At 42.2% G+C, this 20943-nt stretch overlaps 13 protein-coding genes across 13 annotated transcripts; 6 read left to right on the top strand and 7 right to left on the bottom strand.

The window, feature by feature from the left end:
• Positions 1 to 134: 134 nt before the first annotated feature.
• Positions 135 to 846, bottom strand: BBOV_III003560 (putative 40S ribosomal protein S27). Its single transcript, XM_001611438.1, has 2 exons — positions 449 to 846; positions 135 to 340 (listed from the first exon to the last, which is right to left on the bottom strand). The coding sequence occupies exons 1-2, from the start codon at positions 613 to 615 to the stop codon at positions 259 to 261; spliced, it is 249 nt and encodes an 82-aa protein (XP_001611488.1). The 5' UTR covers positions 616 to 846; the 3' UTR covers positions 135 to 258.
• A 498-nt stretch (positions 847 to 1344) lies between these two features.
• BBOV_III003550 (uncharacterized protein) lies at positions 1345 to 3076 on the top strand. Its single transcript, XM_001611437.2, has 2 exons — positions 1345 to 2806; positions 2840 to 3076. The coding sequence occupies exons 1-2, from the start codon at positions 1385 to 1387 to the stop codon at positions 3047 to 3049; spliced, it is 1632 nt and encodes a 543-aa protein (XP_001611487.1). The 5' UTR covers positions 1345 to 1384; the 3' UTR covers positions 3050 to 3076.
• Positions 2934 to 3649, bottom strand: BBOV_III003540 (Double-stranded DNA-binding domain family protein). The gene is made up of 7 exons (XM_001611436.2): positions 3570 to 3649; positions 3504 to 3532; positions 3403 to 3467; positions 3307 to 3368; positions 3210 to 3272; positions 3134 to 3175; positions 2934 to 3096 (listed from the first exon to the last, which is right to left on the bottom strand). Exons 1-7 carry the CDS (start codon positions 3633 to 3635, stop codon positions 3046 to 3048), a joined length of 378 nt encoding a protein of 125 aa, XP_001611486.1. The 5' UTR covers positions 3636 to 3649; the 3' UTR covers positions 2934 to 3045.
• Positions 3650 to 3665: 16 nt separating this feature from the next.
• On the bottom strand, positions 3666 to 5274 carry BBOV_III003530 (uncharacterized protein). Its single transcript, XM_001611435.2, has 2 exons — positions 4177 to 5274; positions 3666 to 4142 (listed from the first exon to the last, which is right to left on the bottom strand). The coding sequence occupies exons 1-2, from the start codon at positions 5252 to 5254 to the stop codon at positions 3691 to 3693; spliced, it is 1530 nt and encodes a 509-aa protein (XP_001611485.2). The 5' UTR covers positions 5255 to 5274; the 3' UTR covers positions 3666 to 3690.
• BBOV_III003520 (uncharacterized protein) lies at positions 5256 to 6981 on the bottom strand. The gene is made up of 2 exons (XM_001611434.2): positions 6467 to 6981; positions 5256 to 6432 (listed from the first exon to the last, which is right to left on the bottom strand). Exons 1-2 carry the CDS (start codon positions 6944 to 6946, stop codon positions 5266 to 5268), a joined length of 1647 nt encoding a protein of 548 aa, XP_001611484.1. The 5' UTR covers positions 6947 to 6981; the 3' UTR covers positions 5256 to 5265.
• A 309-nt stretch (positions 6982 to 7290) lies between these two features.
• BBOV_III003510 (eukaryotic aspartyl protease family protein) lies at positions 7291 to 9270 on the bottom strand. The gene is made up of 5 exons (XM_001611433.2): positions 8606 to 9270; positions 8519 to 8571; positions 8376 to 8485; positions 7445 to 8341; positions 7291 to 7408 (listed from the first exon to the last, which is right to left on the bottom strand). The coding sequence occupies exons 1-5, from the start codon at positions 9104 to 9106 to the stop codon at positions 7311 to 7313; spliced, it is 1659 nt and encodes a 552-aa protein (XP_001611483.2). The 5' UTR covers positions 9107 to 9270; the 3' UTR covers positions 7291 to 7310.
• Positions 9271 to 9334: 64 nt separating this feature from the next.
• Positions 9335 to 11382, bottom strand: BBOV_III003500 (Ribophorin I family protein). The gene is made up of 5 exons (XM_001611432.2): positions 10287 to 11382; positions 10068 to 10253; positions 9765 to 10032; positions 9469 to 9730; positions 9335 to 9434 (listed from the first exon to the last, which is right to left on the bottom strand). The coding sequence occupies exons 1-5, from the start codon at positions 11280 to 11282 to the stop codon at positions 9365 to 9367; spliced, it is 1782 nt and encodes a 593-aa protein (XP_001611482.2). The 5' UTR covers positions 11283 to 11382; the 3' UTR covers positions 9335 to 9364.
• Positions 11383 to 11509: 127 nt separating this feature from the next.
• BBOV_III003490 (2-C-methyl-D-erythritol 4-phosphate cytidylyltransferase family protein) lies at positions 11510 to 12921 on the top strand. Its single transcript, XM_001611431.2, has one exon. It carries the CDS (start codon positions 11577 to 11579, stop codon positions 12843 to 12845), a length of 1269 nt encoding a protein of 422 aa, XP_001611481.2. The 5' UTR covers positions 11510 to 11576; the 3' UTR covers positions 12846 to 12921.
• A 143-nt stretch (positions 12922 to 13064) lies between these two features.
• On the top strand, positions 13065 to 13983 carry BBOV_III003480 (EF hand domain containing protein). Its single transcript, XM_001611430.1, has 5 exons — positions 13065 to 13262; positions 13299 to 13453; positions 13488 to 13568; positions 13605 to 13664; positions 13877 to 13983. Exons 1-5 carry the CDS (start codon positions 13121 to 13123, stop codon positions 13961 to 13963), a joined length of 525 nt encoding a protein of 174 aa, XP_001611480.1. The 5' UTR covers positions 13065 to 13120; the 3' UTR covers positions 13964 to 13983.
• A 325-nt stretch (positions 13984 to 14308) lies between these two features.
• On the top strand, positions 14309 to 16401 carry BBOV_III003470 (CW-type Zinc Finger family protein). The gene has a single exon (XM_001611429.2). It carries the CDS (start codon positions 14324 to 14326, stop codon positions 16364 to 16366), a length of 2043 nt encoding a protein of 680 aa, XP_001611479.1. The 5' UTR covers positions 14309 to 14323; the 3' UTR covers positions 16367 to 16401.
• Positions 16402 to 16454: 53 nt separating this feature from the next.
• On the top strand, positions 16455 to 17114 carry BBOV_III003465 (uncharacterized protein). The gene has a single exon (XM_051767022.1). The coding sequence runs from the start codon at positions 16475 to 16477 to the stop codon at positions 17057 to 17059; it is 585 nt and encodes a 194-aa protein (XP_051623756.1). The 5' UTR covers positions 16455 to 16474; the 3' UTR covers positions 17060 to 17114.
• A 262-nt stretch (positions 17115 to 17376) lies between these two features.
• BBOV_III003460 (ribosome biogenesis protein family protein) lies at positions 17377 to 20257 on the top strand. Its single transcript, XM_001611428.2, has 3 exons — positions 17377 to 17881; positions 17915 to 18394; positions 18428 to 20257. Exons 1-3 carry the CDS (start codon positions 17397 to 17399, stop codon positions 20235 to 20237), a joined length of 2775 nt encoding a protein of 924 aa, XP_001611478.1. The 5' UTR covers positions 17377 to 17396; the 3' UTR covers positions 20238 to 20257.
• Positions 20241 to 20849, bottom strand: BBOV_III003455 (Pre-rRNA-processing protein TSR2 family protein). The gene is made up of 4 exons (XM_051767327.1): positions 20780 to 20849; positions 20645 to 20745; positions 20523 to 20611; positions 20241 to 20489 (listed from the first exon to the last, which is right to left on the bottom strand). The coding sequence occupies exons 1-4, from the start codon at positions 20833 to 20835 to the stop codon at positions 20256 to 20258; spliced, it is 480 nt and encodes a 159-aa protein (XP_051623722.1). The 5' UTR covers positions 20836 to 20849; the 3' UTR covers positions 20241 to 20255.
• Positions 20850 to 20943: the final 94 nt, after the last annotated feature.

Raw genomic sequence — 20943 nt, 5'->3', positions numbered from 1 at the left:
GATGTGTAAGGTTGGGAAAACTTTATATTGTGTTAATTGCTGATGACGACCAATTGTATTAATATTGGTGCTCGGTTTACACTAAAAGGTATCTATAAAACCCAAAACACGCGACGGCAGCCACGTATTGTTTTACTATGAGAATTAAAGGTCAGGGTTTACCATACGATCGCGATAACCGGTATCAAAGCCTACGAGCCAACACTGCGGGCATTGATATAAGGTCATGAAGCTTTAGTTACATATGTCAACAGAAGCTTACTCAACCTTTCTTCGGAAAGAGCATCCCTTGGTGAGCCTGCACTTTCCGCCAGTTGGTTCCGAGAGGACAACGTTGCAGCTGTAAAAATTGTTATTAAAATTCAACAATATAGATCACAATAGTGTCAAGAAAGCATCTAGGTATAACAAATGGCTTAGGTTATAAAAAACAGTATGGAAAACATACCTTCCGCAAATGACAGCGGTTTGTGCGTGGCTGAATACGGTAGTGATGGTGAGGCACCCTGGGCAGCGTACATCCATGAAGAATGAGTTGGGTGACTGTATGAAGCGCTTAAGCTTGTGTTTCCTGGCTTCGACCTTGGGGTCGACGTTTAGAATGTCAAAATCCATGTTTCCAGCTGTTATACGTTCTCTGTGATATAATTATTATAATCTTGCGACTTGATTAGTTTTTTGATTGCGCGTTTCCTTAAATTACTCGCGCAAGTAGTTGGGGCCCGTCGATAATGGTCGTCTTTTAGTGGTTCCCGTACAGCTCAAAGCAAAGTCTTATTTTTGAGGTAAGACTACGATATATTGGCTGCGTTTCGATACGATTTCGACTGTTCTGAGGCTGTGTTCATGTACGTTAGGTGGTTTCGCCTTGGATGGGGAGGGGTGGTGTTCAGCCTCCCCATGAATAGGATTCTGAGGTGTTTACATCCCAGTGTTTACACAGTGCCTTTTCTATAGTATATATTGACTTATATTTATTTATAATAGCATCTGGCCCAATTTGTTTGGTGTCGATACAATCATTATATCTTTCCAGGGTTATGGGCATCTACCTCGGTACACATGGCGCTTATTTCTGGTTAATACTATTTCTTGTTTAACATTTCCACTATTTATTATCTGCTAGTTGGGATATGTGCTTATAGATGGCTTAAGTAGTATATACATTGGTTAACGCATCTAATGTTCCATGTGACACAAAACACTTTGGTTTAGACTTATTTCACTTAATAGCGCACGTAGTTTATCGTAGGGATATTATATCATCGTTTTATCCATTCTAGTTACTAGTAACTCCTATGTCCATTCCTCGCGTCTTGGGCGCTTACGATGTCTGTGACCGTTGCATCTTGTGAAGTAGTTCACTTTTTGTAATGCAGTCACGATGTTGTTACTTACGGATTACAATGTATTAATTGAATCTTTACAGACTTATCGTTCTGAGTGTGTTTTAGCTCATCTTCAGAGTGGTTGTTTTTTTAACTCTGATATTACGAGTTTATTTTGCGGTGCTGAGGCTCGCATTGATCGCAACATTAAGCGTTATCTTTCTGCGCCATGTACATTTCCTTCATTACATTCTGTTATTCCTCCTTATGCTCCTTCTACTGCTTTGAGTGTTTGCCGTGATTCCATTGCTGGTGTGTATCACGACTTGGAGACTGGTAAATGCATTAGTCGCATATCGCGTGGTGTATATTCATCTCGTGTTACGGATGGCGTTCCGGATTTGGGTGGCACCTGCACTCATTTGAGTGCTGCTTCTGATTGCAGCAGTCCTTTGGTTTTTTTATCGAGTGCTCTTGGTGACATTAATGTCATTGATTTACGTGTTGGTGTGAAGGGTGAATTTGGTCAGCCTGTGATACGTTTAAGTCGTTGTCATTCAGGCGCCATATCATCTATGTATAATTTTCGTGGTTTTAATTTTAGTCTGATATCTGGTGGTTTTGAGGACGGCAAGCTTCACTTTTATGATCTTCGTTATCCTTATGACCATGTTAACAGTTCATTTACGGAGTGTCCGTTAATATTGCGTACTTTTGAGATACACTTACGCAATCAGACAAAGTATTCGGAGATGGATGAGAGTTCTCAGCAGATTTTGAATCACATGAAGTTGGGTCGTATTACTGACCTTGCTGTTACTCATGATGAGCGTTTGATAGCTGTGAGCAATGCTCAGTCTGAGTTGGCTATTTGCACAGCTCATGAGGACGTCCGTGTGATGAAGATGGGTTTCTTATCTCCTAAGGATGATTATGCTACATCAATTCACTTTGGTCAGAACGACCTTCAGCTTTACTGTGCTACTTATGACTTGTTTGCTGGTATTGAGCGTTGTAAACGATATATACAGGTAAATTATGACAGTGATTCTCCTGAGTCCGATGAACCACTTCCATATCCGTATAACTTTGTCTCTTGGCCTATGTTGAATTTCCAGAGTAACAACTGGGTTACTACGCCTGTGGAGCGTTTTAGTTACGGTGACGACTTTAATTTACTTGAGGATTTCCATCGTGGTTGCTTATTCGGTGGTGACTTCACATACTCCGGTGGATCATCGGGCGATGCTTCTGGGTCCGACTCGTTATTGGACTGCATATCGGTTACCAAGGGTGCGGAGGCCGCATCCCGTCATAGGTTATTCAGGAACCGTAGTCCTGGCATTTTGAATCCGTTTGTATTTACTCCCTACGGTGAGTACATAGTGTCTACTGGTGGTTGTGAGTCTGCTGTTGCCACTGTGGACGTCTGGCATCCAGAGCGCCAGGAGCTGATATCTTCTAGCAGTACTCCGGAGGTATGTTTTGCTATATATTGTCAAATATTACAGACCCGTGGAGTTCGATTTGAGCACATATGTGCTTCAGAGGGCGGTGTTGTTCTTCTTAGCGGTTCCTTTGAGCGTGCTGTGGATTACAGCATATCTGCTAATACTCATGAGAAGCAACTGAACAAGTGCGTCTGTGTGATGAAGCTGGTTCCTGATGGCGTGCTAGATTCTAGTATTGAGTCTCCGCCGTTGCACTGCTCTGTTATTTAAATATCAGATTCTGAGTCTGAATCGTCGTTCCAGCGTTTGCGTTGTATCTACGTCGTTGCTGGCGTTTCACTTTGGTACACATACCTTTATATTTGATATTTTACTGGAGCTGTTAGTGCTCATAGACTGTATATCAGTGTGTATTTGTTATATGCAATACCTCAATTAGGTGTCTAAGTTCTTCGTCATCCATTTTGGTACGTCTTCCAGATTTAAATGTTGTCTGGATCGTATAGAATAGAGTATTTATAAATTACCTGCAATAGGAAGTTTTCAATTTGCGTTGCCTTTTCTGGTTTAACCATGGCGATGCGGTGGACTATCGGTAATGAATTATACAACCAATTCCTTACGTCTTTCTTGTGCTTCCACTGTGAGAAGTGTCCGAAGTGTCATGCGTCTTGCTTCCAGTATGCTCCTGGGTATCTATATTAAACACTTTGATCCCACATACTCTCGTTTTGCTTCCTCTTGCATCTGCTTCTGGACAAGGTGCACATTTTTTTTGGATTCCACATACCTCTTGTGTATTATGCGAGATGGCCTGCGCATTTTGCGCGGCCTGATTGAAATCAAGTCCGTCCATTGCTTATGTTTATATATCACAGTATTACATTGACGTCTCCGCCACACCTGCTTCCCTAGATGGCACACTTCAAATTAACCTTGCATATATCTTGTAGCTTGATATAAGTGCTCTGTTCTATATTCTCATTATCCAAGGTTGTTATATATTCCGGTGTGTACGATTGTAGCTCTATGTTGACTTTCAGTGGTCGTAGCTTCCTAGCAATGGCTACCAGTACTGCAAAGGGTATGCAATAATAGCCTTTGGGCGCGAGTTTCAGGGTCATTAAGGCCAATGCCAGGTGCTTAAGGCTGACTTCGCATTCCAGTGTCCTTGCTATTATCTGATAGTACGCTTCATGATGTGTCAATGCCGCCAGTACGCAGGCGTCCATGAGCACTTCTGTTGGTTCTACATATCGAAACCACTTCGTTTGGTAGCATTGATATAACCGTATTGCGATATTTTCTGCGGAACTGTTGCGTATACCGTAGTATGCTGTTATATATAGCATATTGGCATTACCTATGTTATGTTAACCTTTGCTTCAGTAACTTACCTCTGGCGCTCCACACCTGAGGTTGGTTGGAGTATACGATACTGATATTGTTGAAAAGTTCTGGGTTATATATTCTTGTTTCCAGGATGCATCTCAGCACTACTGTCAAGACCTTAGGTTGTATGTTCCCTTGACAATCCTCAGGTATATCTATAGACTGTTTAATGCACCTGTTGATTACTTCAAGGAGGCGGTACACTTTCTCGGTCCAATCTTTACGTGCCCATGTTGTAAATTTAACAACAGCATCCAGTAGATCTGCCACACCCTCGAGATCACTTGTGTTTAACTGATTTATACAACTTTGTATCACATCTTGTGTTGTGTACACTAGTTGCGATTGTTTGACTTCATTGATTTTTCCTGGGTGATTAATGCGATCATCTGTATGCTTTATATAGTGTCGTGTTCTAACTACTTGCGATACTAAGGCATTGCACAAGTTCGTATCATCTTTGAAGTTATGATTTCCACTTGAGCGTTGAAGGTAATTGGTACCAATATATAACAGTGTAGCGGTATCCAGGGCCTGCCCTAGTACTGATAGTGCATTAAGTACTGAAGAGATATTCTTAGATCTCGCTCCACAGAATATCAAAGTTGCATTGTGATCGATATAATGCTTGAATGGCTTTAAGGGCACTGTCAGTTTGAGGGCATTTATAGCCCAGAGTGCCTGCCAGAGGTCAATTACATTCAATTGGGTGATTTCATCAACCTTCTTGCGAAATATATCTTCTGTTTGCTTGTTTAGTGGCGCTCTAGCTCTTGCTAGGTAGTATACCACTGTAATTATTCCGCTTGGAGACCATTCCTTTGCTGACGTGTGTGTGACTTTGTCTTGTATTAGCTTTGAAATGTTCTTTTGGGTCTCTGTGTATCTACGAAAATCATCTGTGTTGTTTGGGAATAGCTTTCCGTTATTTTGGTGGTACACATCTATCTTTTTGTTGGTCAGTAGCTTTGCTGCTACATACTTGATTGTTTCTGGAAGTTCTTGTTTATCTAGGTTCAAGAGCCTTCTTAGTACGTGTATATTACTTGTACGTTTAATGTATGTAAAATATGCCATGTACATTAGTTATGTGTTCACATTTTTAGTGCTGCTTCTACTTCTGTAGCGTTGTTCACTATGTTGTTGTTAGTTGGGTCTAGAACTAGTATGTGTCCTTCATCCATTAGTTTCTGTAGATCACTTTCAATCAATTTTTGTGCCATTTTTCCGTGTTTAGCATTTTCCATTTGTTTTATGGCCATATCATCTTCTTTTGATGCCTTTTCAATTTCTGTTATCATACTTTCCCATTGTTCCTTTGGTACTTCCTTTGCTCCTGCAATTCGTTCCCTTAATTCTGCTGCATATTCTGTGAATGCATTGCGTAATGGATCGTCTTTGCGCATGCGTCGTAGATAGGCTTCCATTACAGTTTCATGTGGCAGCTTTAGCCAATTAGGTCCACGTTGGTGTATGAGCTCGGTTTGGTGTTCCGTTCTTGTTGCGTATGTGGGATTTATTCTCATTCCTGATATTCGGTAATGTTCCATCATATTATGGAAGCATTCCAATGGTGTTGGCAGCGGTGCGCCTATCGCTGCATTTTTGGGTAGTACGAAAAGCGCATTGATATCATCTCCCAGTGTCAACACTTTTGTTTGTCCATGTTCGGCATATCCGTCCTTTGACAGTATATAATGTAACTGGAACCTCGTTTGTACTGGTACTAGTGGATCGCACAAGAATGCGAAGTTGCCCATTAGTTTTGCCAATGTCAATTCTGTAGCATGTTTCTCGTGGTTTAGTATTGCCATTTCAGTTTCTTCACCTGTCTGTTCCTCTCCGGTGCCGAAATCATCCGGTTCGAATCTTGCTACACGTTCAATTTGGCGTTTTTCTCTACGACGATGTGCCACTGCAAACTGTTTGAACCTAAGGTCCTCTATGTGGGTCAGCCACTTCCATGATGGCATATCTGGGAAATGCCTGAAATCATCACCTGTTCGTAGCAGGAAGTATGTCATGTGTTCGTAGAACTGTTTTCTGTTAATATCGTAAAACTCCCATGCTGGCAGGTGATGCATGTAATCGTACAGCATTGGTGTATCTGTACGTTCGTTGAACTTGGCCATATTAGTATTCCACGTGGCCTTGTTAGCTTCTACAATAGCTGGTGCTTCTGGGTCGGGTGCATCTCCTGATTGTGAGTACATGGCATGTTTCTCGACGAATGCTTGCCAATATTGGTCGCTTTCCAGCCACTGCATAAGATGAATACAATTAGATAAGACATACCTCGTTGGTATCCACTTTCCATGCTGGTGGGTTGTTCTGTGAGACCCACAATGCCTTGGATCCATCTGCAATGATCTTCTTTACTGTCCGTGTAGCTTGGTTACAGTTTTGTCGAGCATTTTCATATAGCTCCCAGTCTGTATCTAGGTGTGACATATCACCTTCCATGTTTGCTGTACGCTCAATCATTGCCATATTTGCGTCATATGTTCGTTTCATGTGTTGGAGTATATCCTTGTGGGCGATAAGCTTTTCCCACTTGTCCCAGTCCACTCCTTCATTTGTCTTCTCGGCTCCCTGTACTGTGTTTGACACTGCAAGTTCTTTGTTTTTTAAATCTATCCAGCAAGCTTCCTGTTCTACATCTCCGGTAGCAGCGTAATTCCCTAATTTAAGCCATGATTGTGTTACACCAGTACCAGAGCCTGTTTGTGCTCTTAGTGTTCTGGTACAATTGACAAGAGCTCTGATAGTTGCCATTATGATTACGTACGTATTACGGCCGTTTTCATATGTTTTTTTGTCCTATGTTACATCATCCGTTGTGAACAAGTCCCCACCTTCTGTTGTTGTACCTATGTTAACATGTTGCTACTTGGCATTCCATACTAGAACTACGGAGTTCAACATTTGTTATTTATAGTATTAAGTTGTATGTCACGCTGTTGTGTTATTCCTCGGGGCAGTATGTGCTCTGTCTAATATGAATGCCGGTGTGTAATAGCCATTCATAGTTCATGGAGTACTGTGGCCCTTTTCTAGAGACATACTATGTCCCAGTTCTATATATAGCGGTATATAGATTCTAACGATGTAAAGAAGCCTAATGCGTTATATATTGATATCAACTTTGTAGTGACAGGTATAGCACGGGTGCCATGACTAGTGTTATCACTACGACAATGAATATTGCTGCTGCAGCCGTTGCTTTGCGTTCGTTTTCTGCATTGTCATTATTACATCGTTACATTGCCATACCTTCTATGATATTGAACTCCTCTTCTAGCTTGCGTTGCTCTTCTCTTTCGTCAACTTTGTGTGCTGATGGCACCAATCCAACTGCCATGGCATCTCTATCGAATATTGCCATGTATCTGTTGATGAAGTTGACTCCCATTACGAACAGTGGTCCTTTAGGTTTGGGTACATCCATTGTCATTATTCCTATAACGCATTGTGTGTTTTCTGTTGCTTTAATTTCAGCATTTTTATTTTGTTCCGTTGCGTCATTGTTTGGTTCATTTTTTGTTGCGATAAATTCACTGTCATCGTATTCGATACGTTCAACATAATCGTCTGGTGACATATCGAATTTTATTTTCCTTCCGTTCATATCCACGAATACAAACGATATAGTTGGCAATTGATTTAGATTACTGCAATCTGGTGACAGTGCTAGTCTATCCAGTAATGGTCCAACTACTTCTGAGGGTCCTGATATTAAACTACTTCCCGTATCTATTGCGGCATTGTACTTATTTTCTAGTTTCATTGGTTTTCCGTCAATTAGTATAGCTTCCATTGCTATTTCCCAGAAATCAGTGGCTACCACTGGGAACCACCATGGGCTATGTCCTGGCAGTACGTATCTTGGGTCTATGCTTCCGAATGACATTGAACCGGGTTGCGTCTTATCCTTTGACATGTAGAATGCCACTAAATTCCGGTTAAGTAACTTCTGTTGCATTATGTTATCCAATAATGGCAGCATTCCATCGGTATCTTTGTACATCTTATCTGGGAAGCCCAGTCCCACAAGTCCGTCGAATGGTAAATCTCCAAATGGGTGATCACTTTCGTATGTCGCCAATCCTATGGATTGGTTTTTCACTTCAAGAGGCCCGATTTTGACTGTATCTGACCCGAGTGCCAGTACTGGGTACTATGAAATGGATATACCAAAACATACCGCATTCACCAGTTCCATATTGTATATACGCATTGGCTGCATCTAATGGCGCCTTTTTGTATGTACTAGATCCCTTGGCATCAAATTTCCTGTGCGTCGAGCACCCGGTGCTGTTAATGATATATCTATTAGACACCACCTACCTTGAGCATTCCTTGGACGGTATCCACAGCTGGCTTGAACCGGTATCGAATACCTGGTGGGTATATTATTGCATAATATGAACCTACCACTACAAACTTTTCTGGCGGCGTGCCCACTTCGATTTCTCCAAAATACTGGTTATTTTCGAAATTCAGCAGAAACTGTGACAATCTCGTGACTGTGTTATTAAATGTATCTATATTGTCTTGTTTTGTTGCTACATCATGTCCTAGGAATGATGGATCATGTTCTGTATATTTCTGATATCTTGATTCCTTTTTCTTGCGATGTACTTGTGTGAATCTATGTAGCTGGATTTCATATTTCGGTTTAACGAATAGCTGTGATGACAGCATTCTTGGGTAGTTTATCCTCAGTGCCTTTTGTAATGCTTGTGCTGTTTTATTCCATCTAGGTTGAACTGCATCTGGGTCCAACACATCGTATGCATCGATGTATATCTTGTCGATATCATCCTTAAGACCGTTGCTTAAGCTTCTAAGCCCGCTTCCTAGTGCATTGGCATGTTGATAGAATGCCGGTACAAGGCTCAGTACCGATATCACCGATATCTTCATATTAGGCATGCCTTGTCTATGCTTAGTTCGTACTCTAGTTGTATAGTATCTCTACGGGGTCACAGCTTCATACCGAGTTAGTGTGTTGCATTTTGCATATAACAGAGCCTTTGATGTGTGTACCCCGTTAGTCTATAGGCCGAAAACACCTGTGTCACTACACATTGACGATTTCGGCATACATTCCAGTTCTATAAAGCGATTCTTATATAAAATATCCTATTACCAAGTTCATGTGTACCTCAGGTTATGTTTTGTAAAACGACATCACTTGCCACACACATCACTACTAAGTTCGTTGTATCCCTGGAAATAGTCATAATAGACTCTGGATACCCTGTCTTTGAATATACACCGTGGTTATTACTCACCATTTCCATGTCATACAAATTAAGTACCCAGTTGCTATGTGTAGTACTAGTGACGCCATGACCTTGATAACCCAGAATAAGCCGATTGTGTATCCCACTTGTATGGTTTCCTTGGTATATCTATGGACATCATCTGTATAGAGCCTGTATAATTGTACTTTTACTTCTGTCATCTTTACTGCTACGCCAAGTACCCTCCAGGTATTGTCTTCTATATGTATTATAGCCGGATATGACGACACAGCTTTGTGTAAATGTGCTCCTACAGTATATATCATTTGACTATATCTGCTTACCAAGTGGCAGCCTGATGGTTATAACGGCATCGTGTATAAACATGTAGTATATCACTGGGAATACATGCACTTCAATGTATACTACATCCCCTTTTATGTATTTCAAAATCCATTGCAATAGTGATCCTAGCGATAATAACACAGGGTTGTGTATTAGGTAACCTATCCAATCCTTTTGTATTGCGTTCCTTGATTTTTGCGGTGGCATTCTATAATCCAGTGTGAATACAACTTTCCATGACCCTAGTATAGGGTATCTGGGTTGTATCTGGGTGTTTATTGGCGGTTACATCTCAAACTTACTTCTACGGTCTTGTATGTTGGTATTACGCTGTGCTCCAAGCGGTACAATCTCGATATATTGCCGTTGACATCGTAATATCTAAGTTTACTAGCTTGCTCTGGGAATATTGCTTCCATATGTGTGACTACATTTGATTTATGTCCTTTATATTCTTCACTATGTTCTATTTGTAGTGAGAAGTGGCCCTGTTATTGATATGTAGTATCACTGCTACTTACCTCTATGGGTGATGCGTCGTTGTAGACTACATAACCTTCTTGTATGTTAATGTTCCCGTCTAATGACCACAGCGGTATGTATACATTTTTGTTCAGTTTTGGAATATATTCCATGGTTTCATCATGATTGAATTTCAATACCATGGTTTCACCTGTTGACATGAACTCCACCTTTTCGAAATGCTTTGTAACAAGGACATTATGCTTTATTTTTTGTATATTAGCATATGTATGTAGCGAGTGTATATCAAATTCCATATCATTTTCAAATGTGAATCTAGTTCTTTGTACTTGTATATGGTATGGTACTGTTATAAGTGTATGTAGTGGCAATACAACTTTTTGTTGTAATCCTCGTGCAAGTTTCTTTTGTAACGGTTCATATGGTCTGTTGAGGTAATATTCTATTCTTATATGTATGACCTGATCGTTGTTCACAGCTTTATCCATTGTGATCCTATATAATTCAGGGTAACACATGGTACAATCTGGTATATTCCTTGGTCTTATAACTTCATTCTTTAGATCCAGTGGCTCGATACAGTTATAATTCATTTTTATTGGGTTGATATTAGTCACTTCTAGTTTATTTCCAGTTTCTGTATTGGTTGCACTGATTGATGTCATTTGCATTGCTTCATGGTATGGTAGAACATAGATCATATCTAGGCATCCTGTTGTAAGTTTACATTGCATCTGGAATACGTATATAACTTTTATGGGTACCTCTGGCAATATATAATTCCTCGCTGCGGCTTTGATGTTCCACTTCATCTTTTCCTGTAAAAGTGTACCCGCTCCCTTATTTCCCAGTACGTCATACCTCATTTTTTCAATTGTCCATTTACTACATTGTACATAGTTACTAGTTCGTAGATATTCTATATTGAACCCAGTTAATAAGTCCTGGTAAGCTATGGAATCCTTGATAAGACAGACTGACAAGATGGTTACGAGCCATAATGACCACGGTATCCTCCCAGTTAAGAGAAACATCGTTTCCAGATCCCATTGTTGCTTTAGAAAGTACTAGACATGGAATATATCCTTCTACATTTCACGGAAGACAAGGAAGGTTGCCTTATGCCGGTATCGGCGTTATATTTCTTGGCGGTATATGAATCCACATTTGGTAATGTGCACTATATGATAATAATGTATACATTATGGATAATATTTTCCCAAATGTGTAATGTGTGGTACTATTTATCCCTTGGAATAGCATACACTGTATATAATGTAGAGGCGGGATAGTGTAATTGTTCGCATTACCTCAATGTTACATTTCCTATGTACTTCTATTTGTGGCAATATGTGTTTCATTTTGGTTTAATACACCAATTATGGGCGTTTAACGTTAAGCGGGTGTGTAACACCCCTGGTGTTATAGGTACACCTCCGTTCCATGGGACTAAAGCAATTCCTCGTGGCAATCCATTGTTTGCCCACAATAACGATCTAGGAAGGTGCCAAAAGGGTGCTTCTGCGATATTGGTTTGCGGTGGTGTTGGCCAACGTATCAATGATGTCTTTGACAATTTGGACTCCAGTAATGCTAACGTTACTATATTAGACAACTGCCCACGGGCTAAACAGTTCATCCTGGTTCACGGAGTTCCCATTTTTATCTATTCATTTGCTGAGTTTGTAAGATCATCGTTAGTCAGTGAGGTCACTATAGCTACAAAGCCTGAATGGCATTTGAAGGTGCTGGAGCTCGTTGATTGTTACACTCAGAAGGTTCCTTCTAATGAAGCCTTTAATCCCGAGGACATATCAAATCGCATTGAGAATCCGTTGCACAAGGACTACATAATTCACGTTAATGGCCGTAGCGATTCTGGTTACATGATTCCTAGGGAGGCTAGTATTTACCCTGCTGACAGTGCTAGGATTGAGGAGTATCGTTTACATTTATCGCGGTATTCATTTGTACTATTCGATCTGGATTCTCAACGTTGTGTTTTGTCTACATCATCGCTATGGCCCGAGGCACTATCTATAGCTTGCAGTGGTTCCCCGGGTAGATATAAGCTTGTAAAGTTCTGTTTAAGTGGTGACACTCGTGGTTCAACTGTGTACAACTCTCTTACTGGTCAGAACGTATTGGGTGCAGAATTCCCAGTGGTTACTAGTTCTGACGGCATCGTATTGGTCCACGATGCGGCGAGACCAATGTTACGTCGTGTTGATATGGGCCACCTCATAGCGTCTGCTCGTAGGTATGGTGGTGCCATACCGGCTATAGGTGTTGTTGATACTATAAAAGTTGGTGAAAGCACGGGTGATGTTAACTTTGTATTTGATACACCGGTTCGGTCATCACTATTCGCTGTGCAGACTCCGCAGGCTTTTGTTTTTTCTGTGCTCAGGACAGCCTATGAGAAGGCTATGGAGTCTGGTACTATGTCTATGTTGACTGACGATTCCAGTTTCGTTGAGCGGCTTGGCACGCATCGCGTATGTTTCGTTCCTGGCCATCGCATGAACATTAAGTTGACTACTAGTTATGATTTGCCTATATGCAGCAGTTATTTGAAGGAGATATATTTTCCGTGATGTGTCTGGGTATCGCTACTGTTCTAACATTACCCTTTATAAAGCATTAGCGTATCTGTAAAGAGGTACTCAGACTTCGTAACGATAATGTGTAACTCTGGGTGTGTATAAAGTAGTTATTTCATTTAGTGCTGCGCAAGCCCTTTTGATTGTGTGTGGAAGGTTGTCGTATAGTGTCTTTTTGGATACAGTCGTTTCTATTTTATGGCGTAGTTCTTTTATAGGGTCCTTTTGTGTGTTTGGTATCGTTATTGCCACTAAGGTGGCAATGCGCTATGTCTAGTTCGCGATGGGCTGGTATGTCCTCCGGGCGCGTTCCACTATCCGGTGCGCCTCCTCGTCGTCGTCGTGAGCTTACTGACCAGCAGATTGCTGAGATTCGTGAGGCTTTTAACATATTCGACACCAATGGCAGGGGTTGGTGCCTTGTTTGTGTTTTATTTACGAATTCAGATTGCATTGAGGCTCGTGAGTTCAAGATGGTATTGAAAGCTCTTGGTTTTGATCCCAGTACTGACGAGATGTATTCGATAATGGCAACTGTTGACAAGAATGACACTGGTGTTGTTACATATGAGGAATACTTTAAGGTGGTGAAGTCTAAGATGGTATGTTATTTGTTTTGTGTTCAATGATAAACAGCTTGAACGTGACCCTATGGAAGACATTTTGAAATCTTTTAAGTTGTTTGCTGACCCAAACACTAATACAATCGGTCTTAAGGTGGGTCTACATTCACATTTAGTGCACTTGTGTTAGGATTTGCGTAATATTGCTGATGAGTTGGGTGAAGTGGTTACTGATGAGGAGCTTGCAGAGGTATGTATATTATGTCTTCTGTTGTTATACAAATAGTCGAGATATTGCATTCTGTGATCTTGTATATCGATAGACATTTCATATGTCTAGTATATTGCCACTGGTGTCCATAGGTTATTAAATCGCACAAATACATGGTGGTCACTTAGTGACCCTCTATGGCGTGATATACATGTTATATATTTGTCTGGTGACCCTATATCCCTATTCAGATGATTCGGGAGGCCGATCGTGACAAGGACGGTGTGGTAAATCAATCTGAGTTTGTCAAGATTATGCGTAAATCCAACTTATTTTGACACTTATCAATTAGTTGTACTATACATTACTAGAAGACAATTTAAATCGTTTTTTCATTGACTCAAGTGGTTGGTATATGACGATGTTGATACTATAGCTTCACTACTATGGGGAGCTCATCGCTTGTTCTTCCTTCGGTCATTTAATGGTCACTTTCATGGTTATATTGCCTTTATATATAACTTATTTGGTATGGTAGTACATTTTATTGTGTTATTTTCTGGCTATATTGTCCACTAGTGTTTCCATATCTTGGGTGTATATGCATATCGCAATAATCATTGTTCCACGTTATTAGTGCTTCTTTTACTATTTGCTTAGTGTGTGTATCCTGTATCTCTATGATGTGACTGTTGAAAATGGCGCTGGACCTTTCCATGCTATTGCAGCCCATTCCGGCTGGTATGGTTGTTGTTGATCATTTAAAGCCGTTTGGATTAGGTCATTTAGCAAGGAAGTTGGACTCAATACCATTACCATGCCTTTCATCTTTAAATACTGGCTATACTGGTAACACTACTGATGTTTTGTCATCAACTTACGGTGATGTGTCTGATTCCTTTCGACGTTCTGATCATTACTCTGATGTTGGAGACCGTTGTTGTTACAACCAACTATCGCAATCTGGTACCTTTTCAAGATCCTGTGCATTGAAGTCTTCATCTGGAGCTGTGATATCGAGTCCTTTGAGTGTGCTTGCTGAGCTCTATATCCCTGAGGTTTCCATATTATCTCAATCTGGTTTATTTGGCTCTATTCCGGATGATATCTATCACTCTGGTTTGACTAGTGATTCATCTCCTCATGGTATATCAGTTCCTGGTAGTGTTCGTCATGAATCTGATGGTGATCTAAATCGTCGTTCTTTATCACCAGTTCGTGGTACTTCTCGTTCTGTATCACCTGCTCGTGCTCGTGGATCAGGTCGTGGCGGTCGTCAATCTCGTCGTGGTGATTCTAAGGTCAGCAGGTCAGCCCGTTCAGTTGTCACTGAACCTGAGCCAAGTCCCACTCCCGTGACTACTGTTGAGAACTGGGCTCAGTGTGAGAGTTGCAAGAAGTGGCGTCGTCTTCCTGCTAGTGTTAATACAGACCAGCTACCCGATTTATGGGTATGTTCATTAAACGTCTGGGATCCTCATCGCAGTTCTTGTGACGTTCCTGAGGAGGTGTTTCCTGAGGTTAGTCTTGACACATCTTTGGCTGCTTTACCTGAGCCTGCACCTGAGGTTCCTGTTGTTGAGGAGAAGTTGATACTACCCATTCGTCCGGTGGTAGGTCATCGTGGTCGTGGTGAGCGTTTTATGGACCACGAGGTGGTTGAGATGCTATTTTCTGGTAACCGGAAACACCCATTATTCAATCGTGTTACAATCCATTCATTGGACAAGAACAGCTTATTGGCTACTGAGTTGCCTCATGACGTCTTGATGGTTGAGGATAACCCCTCCAGTGCTGTTATGGGTCTAACTACTGCCGTTGGTATGGATCCTAATGACTTTTTACGTCCTGAGGATGATCTGTTGAAGGAGGAAAACATGCCTCGTGTTGATGGTGTTTTATCTATTGGTTATGCCATGAAGACAAACTGGCCATCTCAGGACCATGATGCTTCTACTGTTGATTCCTTTGAGGATACTGATATATCTCGTGTCCCTGTCTCCATCCTAGCATCTGTATTTCCCAAATTGGCTTTACAGGTGCCTTCTTTCAGTGGTTTACTTCCCGGTCGATCCAAACGAACTGTTGTGAACCCTAAACCTCCAGAATTCCCCGTTGACCCATTACCTACCCATTCTGTCCCTGACGACAGCACCGCCTTATCATGTATGACCCATGAGGACTTGGGTGGAGTTCTATCTGTTTTCGGTGAGCGTGAATCTAAAGTGATCCCTAAAGTGCATTGTCGCCTAGAAGAGAAGCTAAGACAAAGTACGCTGCCTTTGGATACATTTTTACAGCCATTATCTATGCTATCTGTGCCCATAAAGGATAGCAGCTCAGAGCCATTGGCTTATACTGATTTAGAGAGTGATTCTACTTTACAAAAGCTACCTCAGGGTGACCAGCAGTTACGTAAATTACGTGATGACTACTTAAAGGGCAGTACTGGTCGTGGATATACTAAGCGTGGTACGCCTTATGTGGATGAGGGTGACTATGTGCCTAAACGTCAATCTCGCCGTCAGCCTCAAACAGTAGCTCCTAGTACATTACGTGCTCCCGTTGAGGCCTTTTCTAATCCTATAAATACGATGTTACTCATGGAGCTTTCTACACCCATTGATTACGTACCTCCTGCGGAGGTTTCTGGTATGGACGGCAGTTTTTCCAGCAGTCATGCGCTGGAGTTGTTAACCCAACCTATAGACATGGGTTCTTTGGTTATACCATCGCAGTGACTATGTTGATTACACATGTTTTTAATGTGTAGACATCTGTAGTTGTGTGTGCCACTGGGTGCTTTATATGTGTTATCTCGTTTAATCCATGTGTCTTATTTATTAAAGATGAAGGCGCTTCGCCTATTATTAGCATGTTTCCTTTTGGCGTGTGTCCAATGTTGCTTTGGTCTGCGTCCTCACTTGGATGATGTGCAGCCATCGCTTCTGCAGTGGTCATTCCGCAAGAAGAGCAAGTCCAAAGGCGGCAGCAATTCTACTAAAAAATCTGGTAGTAAAAAGAAGAAGCGTGGTGTATTTTCTAAATTACGTGGTAAGGGCAAAAAGGACGAGGACGACGAAGACACCCCCAAGAAGGGCAAGAAGCGCAAGTTTGGTTTGTTCAAGCGTTCAAAATCTAAGAAACAGAAGCGCGACCATGATAATGATGACTCTGGCGATGAGCATGAGAGGAAATCAATGTTCAAGCACTCCGGTAGCAAGGATCGCAACAAGCACGAGCGTCACCACCAGGATGTAACCGACGAGTTGGAGGAGCAGATTGAGCGTGATCAGCACGAGTATCCCTCTATTACCGACACTGTGGTTGGTGGTTTATCTGAGGTTGGTAATGACGTCAAGAACAGCTTGATGAGCAGCATATCTAATGACATTGACTCTGCCTTGAAGAGTATACACACTGCCTTGGTATAGTTTGGGTATACACACTGGGTATAATACTCACGATCGCCTGGTGTTGTACATTGCTTCGGTGGCTGGGCCCCTAGCTTTGACCCTTGTTTATAATTTATATATTATTAGTTATTTCCGAGGCCCCGTTAATCATATCGCCTTAGTGGTACAGCAGTTGCATAGTAGCATCAACTCCCAAGATATACTAATTCTACACATTAACAGTTTATATTACCAGTGTTATTATCTATGGCTAGATAGATTCCTGTGTACAGATTTTATGGTTTTTCTAATACCCCCTGGTATTATGTGGTAGTTTTTCTCTTTTACCCAATTGTGTTATTTATTTTATATCGCAATGGACGCTTTGGCTGGCGATGTGAAACATCGGTCTCACAAGCGTAGCAACTCTCGTATAAAGGAGGCTAAGAAGAAGAAGAAGGACCTTGAGCGCAAGGGCATTACTGAGCCTCAGAAACGTCACAATCCTAAGGCCTTTAGTTTTAGTGGTGGTCGCAATGCAGTTCACCGTCGTGTTCAACATGCTTGTGACGTTGCTGAGCGTCGTCTTCGGCGTCCTCGTATATTCAAGTCTGCTGAGGTACCACCACCTTTTGTTGTGGTAGTTCAGGGTCCTTCTGGCGTTGGCAAGTCAACTTTAATCCAATCTCTTTGTAAGCACTATTCTAAGCGCAATGTGGGTGACATTAAGGGTCCCATTACATTGGTGTCTTCCAGTACTCGTCGTCTTACGCTTATAGAATGTGGCAGTTCTGTTGTTGACATGCTAGACTGCTGCAAGATTGCCGATCTAGTGCTGGTAATGATCGATGGCAGTGTTGGGTAGGTTAATTATGTGATTGATATATACCTCAGCTACGAGATGGAGACGTTGGAGTTCTTGAACATTATGCAGACTCACGGTTTTCCTCGTGTTTGTGCTGTGGTCAATCACCTTGAGGGATTCCCTGATAATAGTACTTTGCGTAAGGTTAAGAAACGCCTTAAGAATCGATTTTGGTCTGAGATATATGACGGTGCTAAGATGGTATATCTTAGTGGTTTGAAGTACGGTCGTTACAAGAGTAACGACATCCTTAACCTAGCTCGTGCTATTGCATCGCAGAAGCCTACCAACATTTCATGGCGTCAAACTCACTTTTACTGTGTGAGTCTTCGTCATGAGTTACTATCCTCTGTTACTGATGACTCTGGGTCAAGTGTTAAAGCTGCTTTCTACGGTTATGTATATGGTTCTCGAATAGTTAACAATCAGGCCATTCACATTCCTGGTATTGGTGACTTCATCCCTGATTCTATAACTAATATGCAAGATCCATGTCCTGTCCAGACAGAGTATGTTTTTGGTATGGTATATATATAATATAGGGGCCGTACATTGAAGGACAAGAATCGCAACATATACGCTCCCGAGTGTGAGGTTGGCAACATCATGGTTGACGATGACGCCATGTACATTGAGCTTTCTCGTGCTAAGGAGCATTTTACTGAGACTCCTGGTGAGGGACCCATCCAATCTGAGTCAGTCAAGATGGTTCGTGAGCTCCAGCGCAATGAAAACGCTTTGCGCACTCAGATTCGGAAATTCAAGTTTAGCACTGTGGGCTCAGGTGGAGATGACTCGGACTCTGACCTGGATGCATATCCCCGTGAGGCGGACCCCGTGGACACAGCTTCGGAAAGTGACGAGGTAACTTCTGACGACGAGTCTTCTGGCGTCGCCATGCGCGAGGCATTGGAACGCCTTACTGACGAGGTTGGCTCCAAGGTCTACTGTGATGAGGTGACAACCGACACTCTATTCAACGACTTTGCGAAGCTCCCTGATGACAAGTTCAACCTCGACTGGACTGAGGACGACCTTGCGGAATTGCGTGCAACGTGCTTTCAGAATTTCACGGACGCATATGACGAGCCCGTTGAGGAGGTTGCAATTCCCGACCTAGAGAATGAGAAGGTCGCTCGTATAGAGGAGGCTGAGCAGAAGCGCTTGTACAATGAAGCGCTTGCGTTGTCTACTAATGGCAATGTTGGCCAGTTTGTACGTATCGCTGTAAGTGGGCTACCTGAGGATTTTTTCCAGCACCGATCTGATAATCGGGGCCACCCTATTATCATTGGTGGTTTACAATCTGGCGAGCAATCTACCGGTTACTTACAGTTGAAACTACGCAAGCACCGGTGGGCGCCTCGTATTTTGAAGACTAATGACCCACTACTGTTTTCGATTGGTTGGCGTCGATTCCAGTCATTACCAGTATATTGCATGGACGAGCGCAACAACACCAGGATAAAGATGCTCAAGTACACTCCTGAGCATATGCACTGCATTGCTAATATATATGCTCCCCTAGCAGCTCCCAGTCTCGGTGTCGTTGCTGTGAAGGACTGGTCTCGTGTTCCTCACTATCGCATTTCCGCTACTGGCGTGGTTGTTGGCACCAACCAGGACTTTTCGATAAAGAAGAAGTTGAAGGTCCAGGGCTACCCCTACAAGATTCTTAAGCATACAGCGTTTATCAAGGACATGTTCACCTCTGAACTAGAGGTTATAAAGTGCTTGGGCTCCCGTTTGGTCACGGCATCTGGAATCCGTGGTGAGATAAAGAAACCTGTTGGTAAGAATGGTGCATTTAGGGCTACTTTCGAGGATAAGATATTAATGTCAGACATTGTGTTGCTCAAGGCGTTTGTCTCAGTACCTACTCGTCAGTTTTTCAACCCTATGGTTGATTGGTCATCGTTCCGTCGTGTTCGTACTATTGCTGAACTGCGTACTGATATTGGTATTAATCCGGATTCAGTCTATGAGCCAAAAGAACTGCTTAAACGTCCTGAACGCAAGTTCAATCCCATTAAAGTCCCCAAGAAGATTATTGACAACCTTCCATTTAGCTCTAGGCCTAAGGTCTACGAGCAGGAAGACTCCGGTATTACCTTGGGCCACTCTGAGTACGAGCGCTCAGTTGCCAATGTGATGCAGCGCCTGCTGACAATTCGTAAGAGTCGTTTGGAGAAGCGTGCTTCTGAGCGCCAGTTACATAAGGCCAAGCTGCGCCTGGAGGAAGAGCGTCAAGCAGCTGCTTCTAAGGAGCGTACTAAGGGCATTCGCAAGCTACGTTACATCAAGCAGGGCAAGACCGAGGCTGCTAAGCGTGCTAAGATGTGTCTAGACTAAGTATTAAATATCTCCACATTATAGTACTCGTGTCCAACCATCTTCTAGTAGCTCTGTCTTGGGTTGCCTTATCCTACTCACGTCTAGTGATTCTGTATCTTCCTCAGATTCAGATAGTTCCTGTATATTATCCCTTCCCTTACACTGTGCATTATCACATTTCGTTAGGTTTTGGCGCAGTTCATGTGCGTATGCGATATCTCCTGCTTTGCAGGACTGGTGTAGCCTTGCTAGTAGTGCTGCTACTTCGACCTGTAGTTTATATACTCGCCGTACGTTACCTACTTCACTTTCATCTTCTATGTCAACGCAGAACATGGTCTGCATACGTTCGAATAGTAAATCTTCTACTTCATATGGGTACAGATCATTTTCTATGTGATGTTATACGTGGTACTGGTACTTACTAGACAAGCAGAAGTCAATCACTAGGTTTATCAGTTCATCTTTCTTTCCACTTGAGTTATCACCTCCCCAATTGTTCTCCACTGCTAGGTTCAGGGCAGTCCTGCACATTTGTGGCGTTTGGGAAACTACATTACCAGCATTCCATTACACACCGTGCGGCCTCACGGAACTCCCTGACTGCATCTGCCATGTTATGACGTTCTGTGTATACTATACTGCAATGTGTAGCTGTTGGAATCCAGCCTTCCTGCAGCCACACACTGCTATATACTGTTTAGTACCCTAGCTAATGTAACAA

Source organism: Babesia bovis, chromosome 3, assembly GCF_000165395.2.
Source record: "Babesia bovis T2Bo chromosome 3, whole genome shotgun sequence".
In the NCBI taxonomy this organism is placed as follows: Eukaryota; Apicomplexa; class Aconoidasida; order Piroplasmida; family Babesiidae; genus Babesia; species Babesia bovis.
Note: the sequence above shows the minus strand (reverse complement) of the source record. Positions and strands in the feature narration are given on the sequence as shown.